General features: G+C 39.1%; 1 protein-coding gene across 1 annotated transcript in view; it reads right to left on the bottom strand.

Annotated features, from left to right (window-relative positions):
* ANLN (anillin, actin binding protein) overlaps positions 1-20752 on the bottom strand; it is a 28065-nt gene extending 7313 nt beyond the window's left edge. The window contains exons 1-21 of the mRNA XM_065665363.1: positions 20669-20752; positions 16181-16334; positions 15522-15815; positions 14642-14988; positions 13733-13952; positions 12634-12827; positions 12391-12498; positions 11784-11904; positions 10775-10891; positions 9992-10218; positions 9285-9436; positions 8827-8974; positions 8044-8179; positions 7547-7729; positions 5662-5788; positions 4783-4831; positions 4647-4703; positions 3323-3361; positions 2950-2971; positions 1855-1967; positions 201-254 (exon numbers count right to left, since the gene is read on the bottom strand). Of these exons, the coding sequence (XP_065521435.1) occupies positions 201-254; positions 1855-1967; positions 2950-2971; positions 3323-3361; positions 4647-4703; positions 4783-4831; positions 5662-5788; positions 7547-7729; positions 8044-8179; positions 8827-8974; positions 9285-9436; positions 9992-10218; positions 10775-10891; positions 11784-11904; positions 12391-12498; positions 12634-12827; positions 13733-13952; positions 14642-14988; positions 15522-15815; positions 16181-16334; positions 20669-20686 (2880 nt within the window). The 5' untranslated portion in view covers positions 20687-20752. The remainder of the gene's footprint in view (positions 1-200; positions 255-1854; positions 1968-2949; positions 2972-3322; positions 3362-4646; positions 4704-4782; positions 4832-5661; positions 5789-7546; positions 7730-8043; positions 8180-8826; positions 8975-9284; positions 9437-9991; positions 10219-10774; positions 10892-11783; positions 11905-12390; positions 12499-12633; positions 12828-13732; positions 13953-14641; positions 14989-15521; positions 15816-16180; positions 16335-20668) is intronic.
* Positions 20753-21854: the final 1102 nt, after the last annotated feature.

The following is a 21854-nucleotide window of genomic DNA, read 5'->3' as shown; positions in this document are numbered from 1 at the left end:
ATTGAGTTCTAGCAGCATGCTTATTATTGTAAGAGACAGGGAGTAGAGTTCTGCAAGTCTTAAAGGTTGCTAATATTTCATGGTTGGTTAGTAAATCTCTGTAAGCACTTAAATTCTGCAACCAGGCCAGGCAGATATGAGCAACATGCACTAGGAAGCAGTTTCCTATTAAAAGTTACAAACTAAAGGGTCATAGCAACCTGGTCCTGGAACATATAGCCCAACAGTTCTTTTTCCACCCCTTCAAAATTTATCTAGGGAAAAAAGAAACATGCCCAATGCAATTAGTGTAGAGTTAAGGTTTAATAAAAAAAGGACAGTTATACATGTGTATATTTTTGTCCTTTCCACCCTGTGCATAGAAGTGGGAGGAATGAAACTCAAAATACCCACTGTGGCAGCAGTTTGTTCCACATTAGAAATGCATGGAGCAAATTAAAAAGAAGCTGTTTGGTATAGCCATGGGCCAAGTCCAAACCGAAGCTTTACAAAGATGATCACCTTTTTTAATTATTATTTTATCAAGTTATTTGACATAGAAGGGGAATTATTATTTATTAATAACTGCTGCAGTGTGCACCTGGAAAAAAGTTAACCAGGTGATGATTTCCCTGGAGTTCCATTTGAACCTTATGCTTGTCCTAGCTCACTAGTCCAGTCCGGTGTCCTGTCCTAATGAGTAAACCAAAAGAGTTTAAACCCAAGTTACTAAATGTAACATAGAACACAATTCCCATAACTCCAAGAATAAAGGGTTTCCAAGAACCAACCCATACACAAAATGAGAATTCTGCATGTAGTTCTGGTTAAGGACAACATTTATGCTGAAGAACAAAGCAGGTACTTCTGAAGTTCATACAGTCAAAAAGTGCAGTGCAATTTAACTAAGTTCCAGTAATAAAGCCTGCCTCTATCCACAAAAAGCAAAGCTTGTAAAAAGCAAATTGGGATTATTGTGATGTTTCTAATCTTATGCACAAGCAACCAATTTGTTTTATCTCACCACTCAGCAAAAGCTATAACTGCAATACTACTATCATCATAATAAAACTTAACTAGCCAAGGAAAAAAAGTTTATTCTTCTGCTGCTGTTTGGATAAGGCTGTAATTTAGTACCACCATAAGATGTAGTAGCTTCTGAATTTAAGCTAGCTTAAGATAGGTCCTGGTGTAAACACCTATTAAAATAGGTTTCAGGTATAAGATATTACATGGTCAGAGACTGTAATGGACATAAGATTGTATGTGTTTTTAATTTCCGATGGTAAAAGCCAATAAGCATATTCGGTTCAGACAAGAAACTAATAGTATAAAACTCAATAATAGCTCTCAAGAATTAAAATAATTTGCTTCTACAATTTGAATTAGGATATGAAAGGAAACTCTTACTCCTAAATAGATTCAAATGGCAACTTTTAAGTCAATTAAATGCAGTCAATTTCAAATACTTCGTTATCATTAAAATGCAATGTCTTAGGGGTAACTGCAAGACTAAGAGCAAGGAACAATGTGAAGACCACATACAGAGATACCAACTGCATACAACAATTTTTGTCAGTGAAAGAAAATCAGTAACTAAATGCCTTTATCTTTGCATAACTATACCTTACGTGGAGCTACAGAAAAGAAAACTCCTGGCATAATACATTATTTTTCTTTTGTATCTCAAAATTAATTTCAGTCATATGAAATATGAACAACTAGACATAAATTTTATATATAAACAACGTTCATATAAACTTATGTTTTGCTTCTAGGATGGCAATTTCATCTGAAAACAGTGAACCAGACTCATAGCTGTTATTCCAATAACATGCAATTATGTTTGGATTAGTAGCCAGTAATTTCCATTACCTTGTCCAATGCAAATTTGGCATTTCCTACAGAAGACAATGACAGCTTGTGGGATCCAACAAGGGTGAAATTTGTACTGCGTATGGCATTAGGGCCACCTGGACTGGCCATGGCTGTGGAGAAAGAAGTTACAACACAAGTTATAACACAACACGCAAGCAGGATGCTGCAAGGCTTAAAAATGTTTTATTGATACTGCTTAGCACTCCAGGAGGAGCACTCTTGCAGTGCGAGCCCAACAGCACATTCAGGCAGGAGCTTGCTGCACACCATTCCTCCTCAGTACATCCCTTCTTTCAGGGAGCAGCTTTGAAATATTCACAGAAGGAGAAGACAAAGCATTTCAAGAGGTCTCAGGAGAACAGGGAGCACTCTAGGTCACACTACAAAATGCCTGTGCCCTGCGGTGGAGATGCGACTTTGAAATCTCTTAACCTCTTCTCATTGGATACACTGAGGTCTTCCAGAATTTGTATGCAGAGGAATAGGCACTTATATCAATACAAACAAGCACTACAGCTCAGGCACAGGAATCTGACTAGTTGCAGCAGCGTGGTAAACATTCCAGTTAATTTATGAGCTCCTTATTGGTGCTATTTGTACTTAAACTAGCTCAAGTATCTCCTATTGTAGTCAGACAAGTGTATAACACATTTCTATATAGTTAGAAAACACTCAGGAATGCTGTCCTTCTCCCCCAAGAGTCAGAAATACATAAACACGTTAAAAATACTACTCACAAGCAATCCTTCAGAATCTGTTTGCATTTTCAAGTTTCCTCTGTATTACTTTGTTGACATCAGACTCTGGTTTAAAATCTTAACATGTGTGGGTTTACCTTCTCAGGAAAAGCATGTCAACTACAGGCATCTGATATAAGATACTAAGTTTGATTTTGTGAAGAGATCTTCCATTAAACAGAATGATAACTCGGGTATAAACACAGCGCCAGTTTCTGAGCTGGCAAGCTGACATAATTCTGTATTTATTACGCCCAAATTATCATCTGTTCCAAGTATTACTTATTGATATACTGCTTTAGACAGCAAATGCCAAGATGAATAATCTATGCAAGATGTTTAGAATTATACTCACCTGGAGTAAGAAGTGTGCTTTTCTAGAAAGAGAGAGAGAAATAAAAGCTCAGTGGAGGAAGTCATTTCTGCAGATCTCTACACAAGACTATGCAGGTTAGAAAACCCTCATCTGAGGTAGTTTAAAAAGCAAACACATCGTGAAAGAGTCCCACTGAATACATAGTAACTGCATATTTCCAGCATTACATATTTAATGTAATGTTACCTATTTCTTGAGCTGATGGCTGAAGAATTTCGTAGAAATCTGGACAGTTACAGAGTTTCAAGAGATACAAAGAGCCTGCTACAGGCACAGACCTATTCAGTGTGAGAATATGGCCTTTGGAAGAGGTTATAACCAGATCTTGTTACAATATTACATTCATACTTACAGAGGTAATAGATGTTAATAATCTCTTTGGAGTAATAACCTACAAAAGAACAAGATGATAAATGCATTTTCTACTGAATTGTTCATCACATTAGTGTAAAAATTAGACAGTGAAACTACTGAAGCCTTATCTAAGTAAGTTTTGAATGGATACTAGTTGTAATGTGCAGGTCTTCTTTTTGATTAGACGTAACATTTCAGTGGAAGAAATGCTATATATCAAAGAAATATTTATTGCAGAAAGGTTTAAGTACGCATTAGCTTGGGATGAGCAGCATGTGTTTGAAAAAACAATGTTAGGTGCTTATTAAAAAGTTAAGAGTTAACAGTACTAATACAGAGATGTTCAGTGTGCTACTGCTGTACATCATCTATAGTTCCAAGTGAAAATATCAAAGTTTATGTGCGACTGTATATTAATATGAACTGGAATTATGTGCTCATGTAATCTTGCAGCTGAAATACAAGTTTAAGAATCTTGTCAAAATGCAGATACAATATGCTATCAGCAAACCTATAACTCCACATCAGCAACTTACCTTCAGTGACACAAAACCATTAGGTTTTAAGTAAAGATTCCCCTAAACTACAGCACAGGAGAGAAAGGAACCTTGGACTTCAAACTGGTTTTATCGGGGGATAGGTGGAAGCATGCTTCCACTGTGCCAAATGGAATTTAAGATTGAGAGAAATTCCTGTTTGCAGAGAGGATTTAAGTACTCATTGCAGCTGTTCTAAAAGACACTGAAGTTTCTTGCTTTTATTAAGCTACCATCTCCAGAAAGCCACTGGCTAGTTTGGGGTCACAAAGCCTTAGTAAAGCACAAACACTTGAAACATGCACCCTGTCCAAGCTGAAAAGTTTTAATAACTCCTTGGACATAAAAGTTTGCTTAAAAAACCCCACCAACATCTAGTGTTTTTACTTATGCCTAGGAAGAAAGACAGATGTGTTGCAACTGATCAACAGAACCTTTAAGACAAATCAAACTGCAAGGTAGAGCATATTGACTGATGGTGTTTAAGTAAAATGGAGAATACAGGCACTAAATCACAAGCAGAGGCACCATAACCAACAGAAGTTTGCAGAGCATGTAATTTTGCTGAACTAGTAAGACTACTCCTTTCCCTCCAATATAGACTCAAGCAAGGGCTGCAGGTCCCCATAACCCATCTGTCACTGCAGATGTTCCAATAAATAACAAGAAGAGTAAAAGCAAGCAACAGATTGTCTAAGACCATTAGTCAGTTCTCCGTGGACACTGCAGTCTTCCTAGTGTACCTGCTGTTGAAATACAACATGCTGATTTTGTTGTTTCATTTACCTTAGATTTATTTCCCTTTTTCCTTTTATCAGTGCTCAGAACTTCTTTTCTCTGTACCTGTAAGGCAAGAAGGTATTAAAGAAGTACACCACCTCATTCTCCTTTACACATCTTCTTAGCAAGAACTGATACATACCAAATTGTAAACTTCTATATTTATTTCAAAATCGTTTGACACATCATGCCTAAAAGGGAGAAGGGAAAAAATGAGTTGAACAGACTGAAGCAAAGAGATGGTCCTTTTAAATGATACTCTTCTTCCCTCTTTCTGCTCCTTAAAACAGGGAGCAAACAGATTCTACACAAGAGAATTTATTTGTTTCATTGTTTCACTTCTACAGTAATACACTTCAGTGCAAGCAACACTGCTGTTTTTAAGACTTGAGTGTATTACTATTTCAAGATACTTTCTATAACTCAAAGATCAAAAGGGGACAGAACGACAAGGGGCAGACAGAGTGCATTGACCATTTCTCCGTTTAGACCCTTCAGTCCACTGCTGGTACACATTCCTATGAACAGAGACTGGGTGGTTTGTTTTGAATAAAAATCTAAGTGAAAATTCCAGTTAGGTTGGAACTTGTTTCTTTATTTTAGAAGACTTTTGCTAAAAAAACAGCTATTTGAACTCAAAACACCTTTCAGCCAACATGAGAGTTGAAGTTTTAAGTGTACTATTTTTTTCCAGATACCAAAACCAAACAGCTATATAAAATGTTAGTTGCTGAAAAATGGAAAACCACACATCATCGATATGTCATTGCAGGTGCTCCCTGGAGGGAACCAAAGTAGAAAAAACAACAGATAACTTAGCTGATGGATGGTGGAATAAGTCTAGATTGATCTTTTGAGAGGAGTGCATTCCAGCTATTTCTTGAAGTGAGAAATAGTAATACAAGGTGTCAGTATATTTGTTGGTGAAATATGACATCGTTACATGAAGCTGTTATACAGTTTTATGCATGCTCCATCATCAGAGTTGAAACTGGTTCGAAAAAAGTTCCTTTATACTCACATAGTAAATGTCGTAGTAAAAGTAAGAGCATCTCCATTCAGGGAGCTGGCAGTACTCGCTAACGGGGTTGCAACCATATTTTCTGCTCCAGATCTCAATATTATTACATAGTAGTAATTTGCTGCTTCTGTAAATAGAAATCAGATACGTTAGTTAGCTAGAGGTGTCCAAGTATCTAAAAAAAAAAAACCAAAACAAAACAACCCCTCAAATACTGCAAACATCTCTGCTTCACCCCCACTTGAACACTTGGCTGCAATCAACATTTGCTTATAAACTTACTTTTAAAACAAGTTTTTACTTGTAACCACTACTGCCTCCACAGGATTCACAACTACCTGGCACCTCAGGCCAGACCTACACTAGCCAGTGTGTGAAAGAGGAACTTTCAGGCAGATGCAGCAGTTCATTTTAGTTCCTTATACTCTGGTTGTTATTCTCTAGGCCTGCCAGCTTAACCATACATCAGCATTGCTACTGCCTGTTCTTATATGTTTTTCATTCCTGCAAAGGAACTGGTAATTCCCGCAACTCATTTCCTTAACTTTTCATGTAAGGGAGGAAAAACACCTCTCAAGAGTGGCAGGAGATAATCTGGAGTTTATGCAGCAAACTGCTGAACAGTACAAGCAAATATCATACCACATTACACAAACAATCATTACCCCCCCAACACTTTGAGTCACAGCTTTCAGAACAACTGTTGAAGACTCCAGTAAGCACTGACTTGTAGTCTTCTCTGAAGAAAACAGCAAATGTAAAAGTGATTATTAGAGCTTCTAGCACACAATGTATAGCAAATGTTGCGCTTTCAAAATCAAGTTTTGATGACAAGTAGTTCATACTTGTCCAGACAATTTGGTTTTGAGAATTACTGATGAGAACTCAACTTATACTATTGTAACCAGAGATGATTTTCTGTAACTGAGACAAAGCATCTCATGCAACAAGAAGGTGTAACATGCTGGGAGTGGAAAAGGGGTGATAAATTACATCAGATATTTACTTTAATATTCTTGGCTGTGGTTTTATTTGAAGATGTAAGAAGAACCACTTCATATTTCATTGGACAGTTAATCAAGGAAACAAGACAGGCTACATAATAATTGATTAAAAGTTTTCCAACCAGTACAGAACTGGTTTTGTCCAACGTCTTTTGTCCTCAAGTCTTACTGAGGCAAAAAGTAGCAATCTGTCAGGCTACAATCATATTTGGTAGCATTATATAAAGTAACACTGGTTATTGTGGGCTTGCAGATACTTTAAACAGCCACATAACAGAAGCTTACTACATTCCAGAGTAAGCCTAGACCTACAGAGAGATATTGCCAAATATTCTTCTGGAACAGAAGACGACATAAATTCACATTTTAAAGTGAAAAAACTTTAACTTTAAAGTCAACTTTAATGACTTAAATATGACACAATAATGGAAGACAAGCCTTTATAAATGAAGTACTGTGGGATGTTAACAGAAAGACTGAAAAAAATTAGGCAGAGTCTGTCAGAATTTATATAATGATATTTAGGCACTACATTTGCACCCATCAATAAAATTCCAAGGCAGCAAGACAGAATACAACCCAAGATACAAAACTGTTCTTCTCCAACAGGACCATAAAGATCTTTAAGACTGGCTAGAATTGATAAGTTTCTTGAACTTCACAAGCCAGAACAGGATGAAACTAAAACCACCATGGAAAATATTGAAAACCAAAAAGCAGATGAATTACAAGTAATTGCTTGATTTTCATTGCTCCCAGATCAATGAGAAACAGCAATGCAAAAGACAAAAAAAACAACCCAGGGGTATGAACCAGAAATATGTGTAGGGAGGATGGGGAAGGGGAAGGAAAGGGGTAAAGATTTCAGTTGCTGGTTTTACCTGGCTTTTGAACTGTACCACATACAAAGTCTGCTTTCAGAGGTAGACGCATTTCTGAAATGGAAACAGATCCCCTGGATGGAGAATATTCGGTGGATATAGAAGCAGCTTTATTTCTTTTACTATGAGGTCCCTCAATCTTCAGTCTATTCAGTTCTTCCAATAAAGCAGTTCTCTTCTCAGCTGCATAGAGAAATTATAGTTGTAACAGAGGAAAAAGTAGTACTGAACATTCTTTTCTTCCCCCCATAAGCATGTAAAATGAAGTTCATTAACATTTCTGTTGCAAGAATAGTAGGAATATTAAAGGCAAGAAAGATACCGAAAATATCCTCCTGTCTACACAAGTGAGACAGAACAGGTATTATCCTGTTTTCCAGGTGAAGAACTATAAATAAGCAGCTACAAGGTAGCATAATAAATGCATTGCCAGTCTTGTTCCCGCTTCTTCCCAAAGTGTTCACAACAAAGAATTAAACTTGGGCCTAAAAACCTACTTGCTAAGAGAAGAAGTCTCTCTGCTTCTGCTTCTTCTTGTGACCCTTTTCCATGCTCTTCATCAAAACAGCAGTTCAGAGCTTGACTGGCTTGATAAATCACTGTCTGCTGCATGTTGATCTCATTATTGAGCTCCTAGAGTAAACCAGTAGTTAAAATAATTAGCAAGAAGAGAAAGATTTAGATTCACACATGGAAATGTCTTGAGATTAGCATTTTGAGGGCTATGATTCAGAGAAATTAGACTACTTAGACAGTAAACTACAAAGATCTTGCAGTTTACAGTTACTTCTGCAAAACAATATTGCAGCACCATCTTTTTTTTTTACCTCAGATATCATTTAAATAATAGAAGTGATTGACTTCAACATCTGTATGCTCCATACCCAGGCTAGTCTGCCCTTCATCAGGGGAAGCAGCAGTTAACCAGAAATTCAGTGTTGTAGATGAAAGAGGCACCACTAAATATCAGAATATTGCCTACTGTAATTATGTAGTTATGAATCCCGCCTAATTCAAAGGCAGTAATAAGATAAAAGTTTGCCATTCCCTTCTCAAAATGACAGCTTGTTCTCTCTAGACTTACTCTACAGCTTGAGCCTTTCAAGAGATGCATTAAGCTGTATAGCTTATGCAGTATCATTCCCTACCACTGGATATTTATGCTAAAAAGCCTAATTCTGCAGTTCCATGTAGTATGTTTAAGTCCTGGACATTCTCAAGGGAAATGAAGCAAAGAAATAGTAAATTAGAGAAGGGATTTTAAGTAGTACATTGCATACCTGCATTTTCTTTTTTATATTGACTTGATCAGATAGGCCATTATGTTTTGTTTCTAGCTTGGAAGCAACATCTTCTTTGCGAACAATGATTTGCTTTATTGAAGGACGATCTGTTTCTTTAAATCTTTGAGATCTGTATGCATCAATGCTTTCAAAAGAGGAAACCCCATTAAACCTTTCACAGCTGTAACAATGTTTTCTGGTTTTTTTTTCAATATACATACCTATGTATCACTTACTGATGTTTTTCAACTTGCTTAAACCGCTTTAAAACACATCTCCTCATTTTAAGTTTAAGCATCACACATAAAGACTACATGTGGACTATCTTTGAAATTTTGGAAGAAAAGGCTTTTTCTTGTATTTTAAGCAGTGTGCTTCATTAGAAGACCTAAAAAAATCTAGTGTCTTAAATTTGCCCACTTACAGAATTAGGGGTGGGGTTTTGCATTTATTACCTATAGGGAAGGTTGCGATCGTCTGATATAGAGCCAATGCTGTCTCCAGATTCTGCCCTGGGGACTTTAGTCCTTTGGAACTTGTCAGACTTCAGACTTACATCACTGATACTGCTGCCTTCACCAGCTGACTTAGAAGGAGAAACAAAGGCCTGGGGAAAAGAAAAGGTTATAAAGATATCTGGCCACAATAAACATTATCTGCTTTCTCTCACATTTCCTAGGTCTTGCATATAAACAGTAAATAGTATTAAGCAGCCTCCAAACTTAAACACAAATTTTACAAGTATTTTCTAGGACGCGGAGCAAGCAAATGTTTTATTTTAAAGGCACCAGCAGGTCATTGACCTCGAGGAGATTTCACCCTTAGTTTCCTACCTAGTACAGCAACAGTTTCTTCTCCTCAGATTTTCATCAGTGGCCAGCTCATTGAATGCATGTATACCACTGAAAGTCCAGCACAAGTGATACATACATACTCGAACTTGATTTAGCAGAAGTTAAACCACTTGTTTAGCAGAGCTTCCAACATGCTCAGCTATTTTCAGAAGAAGATAACTTTGCATTATTATGCTTTCATTAGCAAAGTGTCTTTTGTAACTTCCTTATTTGCCCACATATCTCAATACAACAAAATACTGTTGATACAAACAAGTTCTACGTCTCCGTGATAAACAAGCCTTTACCCATCTCTTAGGAACTCTCACCTCTGGACCAACAGATTCCACTAAAGGGGTTAACAGAGACATTGATGAAATATTAAGTGACTCTTCCTGCTCATCCTCATCACTTTCACCTTCCAGGCTCATACTCATTTCTTTCTTCAGCTTTTCTATGTCTGGACCATCTTCTTCAAGAACTTCAAAAATCTCATTTATCACTTTCGAGCTATTCATCTTATCATCCACAGTCATTTCAATTTCATATACTTCATCTAAAAAGTGATATTTAAAACATATTAGTAGCATCAGGACTAATCCCTTAGTTCTCGTTAAATGAGCAGAAATATGTTAATAGATAAGACAACTATTTTTGCATTTCAAGTAAGCTTGATTAAAAATGACTTACAGTCAGGCATATAGAACCCTAAAGTATACTTCCATCCTTATTTTAATACACTATTATCACATATACTGCATAATTGACACAGAAAGAGAATACAAAGATGCATTTGTGAAACAAGTTTCAAGATTTTAGCTCAAACAGCTATGAAAATTAACTGCAAGTCCCACAGTAGAGCAGTCTATCTTTTCCCAATAAACTTTTTAATATCAGCATTTTAATGTATCTTGAAGACTTGAATGTGAAAAGAGAAGGATTATGATGAAAGAAGACTCCTGATTCATTTTATATAAACCTCATTACAAAACACAGATGTGTCAGCAGATGTATGGTGAATTCATTCTCCAGACTTGAAAGATAATGACACTGTGCTGGACAAGTGGCAACAGACAGTTAAGTGCATTAATATACATCTACTCAATACAAACCTTTCAGTTTCTCAGCACACTGCTCAAGTTTCGAGACAGACATTGCTTTTACAGGGCTTTTTGACTCATCAATCTTCACAGGACTGGGTTTCTGAGTCTCTTCACGTTTATGAGCATCTAAATAGTTATAAAGAAGATGTCACTGAAGATTATGGCTAGCTTTTGAACTTTATTTCAAGTTTGGATTTTTTCGGGCAGTTGGATAATACAGCTGACAACTGACAAAAGGCCCACTAGATAAAGTCAGGTTGCTGTTAAATAAAAAAATCATTAGAATACATACCCTCCAAAACCTGTGCAACTTTTTATCTTATAATCAGAAAGCTGACAGCACAGAAAGCAATGCTGAAACCATAGCAGAGTAGACTCGGAGCAGAGAGGGTCATTTTAAAAAACAAGTAAAAAAAACCCACCACACAAAACCCACCACAGCCAAATCCAAGCCAAAAGCAGGATCTCATCCAGGTTTTCTAGAAGCACATTTGATAGCCTGCTTGCCCATAATGTCTAAAAGAGGTGGTAACTAAGTTGACTTTTTTCAGGGAACTGGAAGCTTTTCCACTGAGGTAGCACCAGAAAGGATGTCACAAGCCTCTCTGAATTCTTTTCATGTTCCGTACAATAAGAATTAGTACCATAAAGGGCTACTGACAAGAGAAGTGTTCCCTCCTATTAGATGATTGTGGAAATTTGGATACTGAGGTACAGTATAGATTAAATCTATAACTGATGATTTTCATTCACTCTCCTTACACTTAACATACATGAAAGTATGAAAATTGGGTAAAAAAAATGAAAGGCAGTTTTTCCTGCCCATCTTTCAAGTGGCATAAGAGTGTAGAATATTATTATCAGACAAAAAGATTTAGATTTAGGCAGGTCAGTAACCATATAAGAGGTGCAGTCATACATATATATATAGTGCTAGCAGCCTCTTTATCTGCTCACGAACATCAATGGCAGTGCTTCAGTCCAGCACTAGCCACAAGCAAACAGCGACAATTCTTACCTGAAGACTCCACGCTGGGAGACTTTGCTGGCCTATCACTTGCTGGTGTGTCTTCTGCTGATGCAAAAGCAGTGGCATCAGAACAAGGAGAACGTTTTGGACTAGTACGAGATTGGCTTTCCTGGCAAAAATGAAAACATAGTACATTTAGGCGGTAATGGTTGAAGGGACTAAAATGCCAGAAAGAAACACATTTCAATACCTGCTAGGAAAAAAAGGCTGCTGATCCAATCTCAAGAAGGCTCCTATTTATTTATGTAAGAAATTTAGCTGAGGTACTAAACACTGTGCGAGGAGCTTTCTTTTGGGGTTTAGTATTCTATAACTTTAAAAGCACACTCAGGAAAATCACAGATAAGCTAATTGGCTCAAAGCAGTATCACTTGTCTCCTTTCATGATTCTGCAGGAGGAAAAATTTCTCTACTGATTTGTTACTAATCATACAAACCACTTGACAAGCAGTCTTGCACAGCCTGAGCACTGGCTTTGTCTTTTATTCACAGTTGCACATCTGTCCTGTGTTCAGAACACGTTAAAGCAGTTCATTTGCTTTAACAAAAGACTATCATCTCTATCATCTTTTGATACACGGCAGTCACACGTTACCATTTTAGCTTCTGGAAGTTTTCTCTTCGGACTTCCGTTTTCCTTGGCACTCCACAGATTGCCCCTATCAAACCGGCCACGAAGACATGCAAGTTCTCGTTCACGTTCCTAAGCAAATAATGGGCAATAGGGGGAAAAGTTAACAGCTTTAGGATGTCAAAACATTTCAAGTTGCTCAGGCAGGTGCGGAACAGTATCTTCCTCAGGTTTATAAGCAAACTATGAACGTAGCAAAGTCATTACCTGCTTAAGCTGCAGTGCTAAACTGGCAGTAGAGGAATTTTCATTTTGTTTAAGAAGCCTTTCCTGGATTGTCCTAGTATTTGGGGTAACAATAGGTGTTCTGCACCCTGGAGTATTCGTAGCAGGACTCTGTGCACTACGCTCTTGACAGTGCTCCCCAAAGCGTTCCAGGAAGGGTTTAATTCCTGATCCCCCTACAAGAATAATTGTTTTGCCTTGAAAGAGACTTTCAAAACCACAGAAATCACTGCATCCTGCTGAAGCTTCTCAATGAAGCAATTAATCTGTCTCCTTTACAGCTCTTTAACATGAAATAAACCTGAAGTGTAAATCACCAGAGTAACAGAACACCAAAGGTAATAAAGCAGCAAATCAAAACAAATAGATGTCATCCACTCGCTAAAGTCCATGTGATCCACCAGTTACTTAGGTTGGTTTGCTTTTTCAGCACTTCCTATACAGCTAGCGTCACTTGCATCCTTCCTGCAAATGAGCATTCTGGTACATAAGGTGGATACATTGGTTTGCATCCACCTCACTTTGTCTTTTATTGACAGCATATCTAGAAGCACACACTGGCTCTACTGGCCACCTTCAAAAAGTTCAAGCTGTTAGTCCAAGTTTCTGATCCAACAAGCAGTTGAATTTAAAATTGGGGCTGATCACTTGTTTTGACACCAACGCTACCACTGTAAAGACTGAAACGCTGGAGCACCTGTGTGACATTTAGCTTTGATTTCTTCTAACATATACAGACTTTTTACCTTATATTGTTTGGAAACACAGAATCCAACACTTGCAAGAAGCTTTGGATAGTCTCAATTAACTGATGTTAGCAGGATACATTTTCACATAGAGAAAAGTTTTGCTCTCAAGAGTCACTAAAAGTTTGTCCAAGAAAATATCCTTGCAAAATATGGAAACCGTATGATTTATGATAATTATCACAGAACTCTTCAGGACTTCAGGACAAGTTACAGTAGGAAATAGGCATTATCTGATACGTTACCATAAATTATTAATTAGTATGTAGTTTTCAAGTGAGGACACACAAGCCTAATTTAAATAAACATTTATTGAAACTGATAAAACAGCTTACCTGGTGTTGTGGGTTTACCCTTAGGTTCAGGTTGCACATGTGTTCCTTTGACTGGCTCTTCTTTGGACTGAACTGATTGAGGCAAAGTTGATTTTGCTGTTTGTGTACGCTTTTCAGTTTTCTGAGGGCTGCAGGGATTCTCTGTCAGTGGTTGTTGTACTGCAGATTCTTTAGAACAGGGAACAGCGACTCTTGAGAATCGTGTTAAATTGTTTGGATCCTTAATAAGGGGGAAAAAGGAATAACATTAAAACGAGACTGCACATTCTCATTCTTTTAAGAGGAAAATGAAAGCATTCTGCACAGCATACTATAACATAACAAACCTATTCCATCAACAACAAAGCTGAGAACGAGCGTTAGAAGCTCTCTGTAGATTTTTCCTATCCACTATTTCAAACTGTTTCAGCATTTGATTGCAGGTGCTTTTCCCGGCTATTTTAGGTATCTTCCCACATGTCCCTAAACAAGAATGTGCATTGCAGATACTGTTATTTCATAAATGGTGTAAGTTCAACAATAGCTATCTGGCACTTCTAATTTCAGCATTCTAATTCAATTTTCATACAGCAATAACATCTAAATCAACCGTATGAAGTTACCAAGTGAAACCCAGTATCTCCGCAAAAAGCTCCCTTCGGACAGTCATGAACAGCCACCAATTACTTTGACACCAACTTTTACAAGACTTAGAAATATTATGTTCAGCCAAGTCTCAGTAAAAGGGATTCTAAGCTGTTTCAGGCCTGCTATTAAAAACAGGCATGTGGGATTGCAATAAAGCAAAAGTTGTAAATAGACTCGGATTGCTCACACCAAATCTTTTAACTGCAGATTAAACAGCTATGAGTTAATATTTGTGTCACCCCCCCAATCGATTTTTAATCAGCAGCTAAATCAGACACTCACCGCTATCTTTGAGTTTGCTGGTTTATTACTAGAAGCCTCAACAAGCCTTTGAGAACAGGATGCAGCTTCCTGCTTTACACTGCTACTATTGATTCTAGCAGATGCTCCACTTGTAGTGGACAATTTGGATAAACAAGTAGTGCCAGGCTGTTCTTGTGCATTGTTTTGCTTTGCAGATGGATGACTTAGGTCATCTTCCCAGGAACCAATTGTAGCAGCAAGGTTAGCTAAACGGCCTCTTCTCCCAATAGGGGTATCACTTGCCAGGGCATTAGATGCCTGCTTAGGTGGAGAAACAGGCAGATCCTTTGATTGGATGGGAGACACGGGAACATATTCAGAGGGATCTGGAAAAAAGAAAACACATTTATTTTACTAATATAATGAAATATAGTTGCGTCTTTTACATTTTGCTAAATATTGAGTTTATCAACAGTTAAATATTCTTACCATTAACAGAATCAAGCTACTAGCTCTGAAGGCATCGAGACTAATCAAGTTAAAGCTTATTACAAAGCAAATAGATTTGTAGCCAATGAGTTTACTAGGTTTACACCACTGTTGCGATGAGCAAGGCATCACACTAGGGTGAGGGAAAAAAAAATTATAAAATTAAGCTCCAGTCAGGTTTCATTATTTTAGGCCTTTCCCCAGTGCTGCACAAGAATTCCTTATGAAAACATTAGTATTCATACACAAAATTATCTTCTGCTAGCAAGCAATCATAGAATCACAGAATAGTTAGGGTTGGAAAGGGCTTAAAGTCATCTAGTTCCATCACCCCTGCCATGGGTGCCTCACACTAGACCATGTCACCCAAGACTGTCTAACCTGGCCAGAGTCTGAACACCACCAGTGTTGCTTAGTAAATGAAGCATACCCTCGCTATCCCAGCAGCGTCGCTGTTCTGCCAACCTCTGCATACGTGTTTTGACTGAAAGAGCTGCAGGAACTGCAGGAGTTTCTGATTCGGTGTTTGGTTTTCCTTTCTCAAGAGGCTGAAGCAATGAAGCTCTGTTAGAAGCAGTTATGTGCAACTTTGAAGTCATCTCAGGAGAATGCTGGCTTGTGGAACTTGAAGGAACTGGCTGTATATTCTCTGCACTGGAAGACTGAGTCTCCACATTGTCAGGGCAGAGCCTCTTTGATGGTGAGGGCTTTGTACCAGGTTTCACTGTACAGGTCAGAGTATTCAAACATATTAGTATTCAAAGAATCCTCAATATTTTTTCAGACAATACAAAATTGTAATGCAAATAAAGTTATGACTTAGGAGTAACCTGATATGCCTCCAAGAAACCTGCCCTTCCCAGATCTATCAAGCACAAAGCACTATCTTTGACAATATACATTATTTTTAAATAGCATACTAATTACTTTAAGCATCTGCTCTCAAGTAAAGCTAAAATTAGGCATTTCAGTCCTAGCGGTCAGGTAACTTCATCCATCACAATGGAAGATAAACACTAAGGGTTTTCACTTGCCCTAATAAAAAAGGAGATGGACTTGTAGCAAGAGACAATCTTGGTTGCAAAATACCTTCTTCTGCAGGAAGAAGCACCTGGTTCCCAGTTTCTAACAAAGGCTCTCTGACCCTCTTGGTCTGCATTGTGGGTCTTGCTCCCATCTTGGGCCGCTCAGCCATTTTCTTCTGCAGGTTCTCTCGCCTGGCACGGGTTCTTTCAAGGAGTTTCTGAGTAGTCAATAAGTCATGTGTTACTACTATACAATGCAATAGGTATGTTAACTAGTAATAGTCCAAATTAAAAATGCTTGAATCTTATACAGCATATATCAAGATCCACAAGACCAGAATTTTATAGTTAAGGCTACGTTAAGACAAATACTGTTCTTGGATGTTGCTAACTGATCTACTGTGGCACAACATGATAACAGTCTGTTTTTCTGTCTGGCTATCCCCACCTGCAAGCAGAACAAACAAAACAGGTTTTCTACACTGCCAGTTACATGTTTTTTTTCTGCCTACCTCCTTTTTCTCACTGTGATAACCCCAGATCTTCATGCCTCGATTTCACCATTGCAATACCCACAGCTTCTCCTATTTTCAGGAAGTATCCATTAGATAAAAGGTAGCTCACGCTGCAGCACATTCCAAGCTACCTTCTTGCTATCTGGTTGGTCAGTACAAGTTTGCAAGTTATCTAAAGTCTGGCCTACCAGGCAGACAACAGGCTGCAGCATTTTTTTCACAGAGGCAAGGGTTTGGGTCTTTTTACCTAGCAACAAATTTCCATGAAAATTGAAGAAGCAGTGAAGTTTGAGACATTCATTTAGCAAGAGGTGAAGCCAGCTAGTAGGTTTCAAGGCTCCAGTCATAAAATCAACTACTGTCTCACATCAGCTTGGCTTTCAGAGGAAACGAGGCTAAAGTGACACAAGCAATGTCAAAACTAAATAAAGAGAGCCTGAAGTAGTCAATCTTGAACTGTCAAGTTTTGCTAGTGGGTTATTTTGACACATTGCTAAAGTATATGGGCAAGTCACCTGATTGATACTAACCCTGTAACAAAATAAACAACATTCAAGTGGTTGCCAAGTGGTCATAAATAAGTCATTAAATTAGAATTGTGGCTGTAAAAAAAAAATTAAAAAATGTTGCTGTTAATACCTTCTATATCAAGAGGTGAATTTCTCTTCCTCAATCTTAAATTTTCATAGAAACATTAAAAGTTAGAACTAGCTTTCCTAATAAACAGGCTATTTATCATGTCTGTGTACAGAAGGAACATATAAAGTAATACCAATTAAGCAACCCAACAACATTCTTTTTCATTCTCTACCCATTTGATATTTGAATGCTATGATCATATTCCATACAAAACAGCTGGTTAACTAAATATACCACACTAGTAGAAACTGATTCCTTATAGCACCAAGTTTGAAATAGACTGTGTTGGGGTTTTTTTTGCCTTTGTTTCAGGGTGGGTGGGGAGAGTGGTGTTTGTTTTAAATTCTGTATTCGCAAATCATTATCACTTAGTTTGATCACTTCTAAAGGATAATTAATTACTCCTTTGATCTAGGTTTTAAGGTATTTGGAGACAAGAAATTGTGTGAGTGAATCAATGGTCTTTTTGAAGGGAAGAATATAAACTGCACTTGTTTGGTAGCACGTAAATTATTTTGAGAACTGTGCCAGCCATTATCTGTCCTGTTGCACAGCATTTAAATCCGCATTTCACATTTTTAACTGTCTAAGGCTAAAGTCTTCAACAATGTTCCATTGTAGGGCAACACAGGACAAATGGAATGTCAATCTCAACAGCTCTTTGTGACCTTACATAGAAGAGGAGGGTTTTGGAGAGAGGAAAAAAAAAAAAAGGAGGGGCGGGGGAGTGGGAAGTGGGGGGCGGGAGAAGGGAGTTGAAGGCAGGCATGAAATGTCAACAGTGCCTCAAATGCAATTTTCATGCTAGTTGTGTCCACAAGTCCACTTTCCTTGTTTCAGCCTCCAAAAGATAGACCTACAAAGCGAAGGTAACCACCACTGAAATAAAATCTTGCAGGCCATATACACTAACCATTCTTCTTGTACAAAGCTCAGTACATATTCCACAACACTATTCATACAGTTCTATTCAAATGCAGTCACACATTCCTTTCTGTTTTGTTAGTTCAGTAAAATGGAGTTTCGGTTGCTACAAATAGGATGTCACTTCCCAAGAATGCTCGCCTCTGTTGTTGAACTCCAGCTCCTATTGGCTTTTGGCATCTCAAGTTTTCCATGCAACTGCCGTAATTCAAACTCTGCTGTTACACACGATGAGTAAGCCAGTCATCAGAACTTGAGACCTAATTTTCAGGTTCATCAACAGGGTATTTGCTACAAGTACCTTCTTTGAGTGTTAGGAAATTCTGGTTGTCATCAGAGGAGGACATACCTATTTCTTTACATCTACAAGCCTGAGAACTACCAAGTGGAAGTTAGAGGATCATGTTTTATATGGCAAAACCAGCTTCTAAAAATCAGATGGGGTTTTCCCACTTCAAATGTTGATGGACTATCTTGGTATTAAAAATGTATGCTTCAAAGATCACATTTTGCAGCTTTAGAAAAGACACTCAGGCCCCCATGCGATTACCAGAATTTGTTCAACCTTGCTTTACAAGCAGAATGCAGCAAAGGGAGCAAATTTAGCCATGACATTGAAGTAACAGTTAACTTCAAACTTCAGATATGCAAATTTTCCCCTGAGCAACTGCATCACTTATTTCTCTTTGGCCATCCTCCATGCTAGGAAACCACATTCTGCTCTATGAATGTTAGTAAGTACTTCCAAGTACAAAATAACCTAGACTATCTCTAACGTTCTGGAGTAACAAAGCCTTTTGTGCAAGAAAGGTGAATTATACAATCATCTATAAACTGAAAGCCACAAATAGTATGTACATTATGATTCTAAAAAAGAGTCCCCTGCACCATCTCCTCTGTGCATTCTCTATTTATAGTCTGGTTAGATTCAGAAGGGTATTAGTTTTTGCTTGTAAGCTGAATCAAAAGAAACATTATTTCAGAAATGTCTGATTTTAAAGCATTCAACTGAGTCTTAAAGCAGGATTTATTTGAGCTTAAATTCAGTGAGACCAAGGCAAAATTTGTTATTGTAAAGTGATGAGCAAACACTGAATTAGCAGCATGCTTTGGCCAATTAAGGCTTGAATTACACTGCTTTACATGATCAGCACTTACAATACACTAACATCAGTTAGATTTTTACACAGCAGTGGAATGTCCTCCACAGCATATTCAACACTCTTGATAAGGCAACATTCTAGGCACTCTGCAATGCTAGCTAACAATTGAATGAAGTTTACTCAAAGGAGTGGCCTCACAGTTGGTCATTGCTTTTCCAAGTCAGTTACCTCCGAGAAGGGTGTGCTGAGGTTGGAATATCTCCCAGCGCGCCAAACCACTTTGAATTTGAGTCAGTCATCTGGACTTGAAGTTTATTTAAGACAAGTCAGATCATGTCACCCACTACCAATTAAGGAAGGAGGTTTTAGATGTTTATACTTGGCAAGCCTTTACATGGGGGTAGGGTAAATCTGCCTTGGTATAACATATTTAGTTAATAAGTTCAGATCAATACCTTATGTTCAGCTTTTTAAACCATATCTGTGCAGTCACCTTTTTTGGACACTCAGGTTTATTTAAAGCTTGATATACAGACTGTTTTCAACGGGAGGACAGAGTATTTCCCCAAGCTACTGCATTTGGGGTTATTTTTAAGAGCAGTTTGGGGTTTTGCTTAGGCAGGCTGCTTAATGAAAGCCATCATTACTGTGACATTTCTCAAAGCAGCCACAAGACAGCTCTGCAAGGTGTCACAGACGTGTGACATATCAAATCAGGGTACAGCACAGCATCTTTAAGAAACCTCCAACCTTTATACTGACTGAAACTGGACAATTGCACTCATTCTGTTACAACTTCGCCCCTGTAAAACCCAAATGCACACACACACAAATCCACCCGAATGACAACTTCGTTTTCTTTCTTAAACAAAAGAGGAACTGTGCCTACCAATGAACGTGACCAGTGGCAATTCTATCTAACAGGACGCATTTTACATCAGATTAAGTTCCTGCTTTGGGCAAACTTCATGCTCAGCCTTTAGACGTGATAGGCACAATGCTAGTCAATATCATTCCCACTAACTTCCAGGGTCCCTAGTTTCAGCAGAGCATCTTATCTGCCACACACACACGAAAAGCAAACACTAAAGTGCCGGGAAACGCGTTCAAGTAACCGTTCAGAAAGGGCCGCTCCCTCGCAAACCCTTGCATGGGTAACCGCTCTCTCCTCTCCTGGAGCAGACCTGACGGCCCACCGGCAGCAGCAATACGAGGGGGCTGCAGGGAGCGAGCCTCACAAGCCCCCCCCACACAAGCGGGGGTGAGGGGCGCTGACAGACCTCACCCGTGAGCCGGGGCTGGGAGAACCATTCCCGTTCAGGAACCGCGGCCCCGCTGCCGGCCCCGCTGCCGGCCCCGCCGCGCCCTCACCTCAGTGAAGGGATCCATCGCTGCCGCCGCGCTGCCCCGAGAGCGCCGGAACCTCCACCCCAACCGCTCCCCGAGTTTAAATTTCAGCGCCCGACACAACTGCGCATGCGCGAGGCGGCGGCGCGCACGGGCGCTCCCTCTCAGTCACGTTGATTGGAAGGAGCGTCAGCCAATCAGACAGCAGCCTGCCCTGCTCGCCCGGCCCCCCCCCGCTGCCCGCGCACCGTGTGAGGGAGGGGGCGCGCAGCCGTTCCCTGCCGTAGGGCCGCGTCGCCTCCCCTTGCTCGTCGCCTCAGCTGGGCGCAAACTGCGGGTCCGTGGAATCATGGACTGGGGTGGGTTGGAAGCGACCTTCGGAAGTCACCTAGTGCAGCCCTCTGCAGTGCGCAGGGGCGCCTTCATCGAGACCGGGTTGTCCAGAACCACATCCAGCCTGGCCTTCAGTGTCTCCAGGGATGCGGCATCCACCACCTCTCTGGGCAACCCGAGCCAGAGTTCCACCACCCTCATTGTAAAGGATTTCTTCCTCATGTCCAGCCTGAATCCCCCATTTTTAGTTTATTACCCCTCATCCTGGCACAGCAGCTTTTCATAAACAGAAACCGGAGGCTCCTACCTCCGTTACAAGTAGCGCATCACTGCCAGGTTGACCCCACAGCTGCTCAGGAGCGGTGACAGCCAACGTGATTATCCTTAGTACCCTGAGGAACCAAAGTAAGTCAGGCCTTTTCAGGAATGGTGCTATAAAATGGCTACACCGTTCATTGCATAATGGTGGGGGTACACCCTGTAGCAATGGAATTTCCTGTCAGGGGTCTTAATGAAAAGTATTTGCAGCTTATGTAATAAAATAAATAAAAAAAAAAAAAAGGAGAAAAAAATCAGCTAATGTTTCACAATGTGAAGGCCTAAGGAAAAAGAGAGGGAAAGAAAGGAATGCCATGTTGACACTAGCAGAACAATGAGCAGGCTCTGCCTGTGAACAGCATTATATCTTATGCCAGCCTTTTGCATTCAAACATTATGAATCGCCTCCTTCGCTGTCTCCTTACCCCATGTGATGTGGTTTAAGACTGCTTTTTGCCTGGGGTAAGCTAATGAAAAGTAATCCCTTCCGGAACAATAAATAACACAATACAGAGTACTTGGGGAATGGGTTTTGCTTGCTTGCAGTTTTCATGGGAAT

This window comes from Lathamus discolor, chromosome 2 (assembly GCF_037157495.1).
Source record: "Lathamus discolor isolate bLatDis1 chromosome 2, bLatDis1.hap1, whole genome shotgun sequence".
In the NCBI taxonomy this organism is placed as follows: domain Eukaryota; kingdom Metazoa; phylum Chordata; class Aves; order Psittaciformes; family Psittacidae; genus Lathamus; species Lathamus discolor.
The sequence above is the reverse complement of the archived record's forward strand: the minus strand, read 5'-3'. Positions and strand labels throughout refer to the sequence as shown.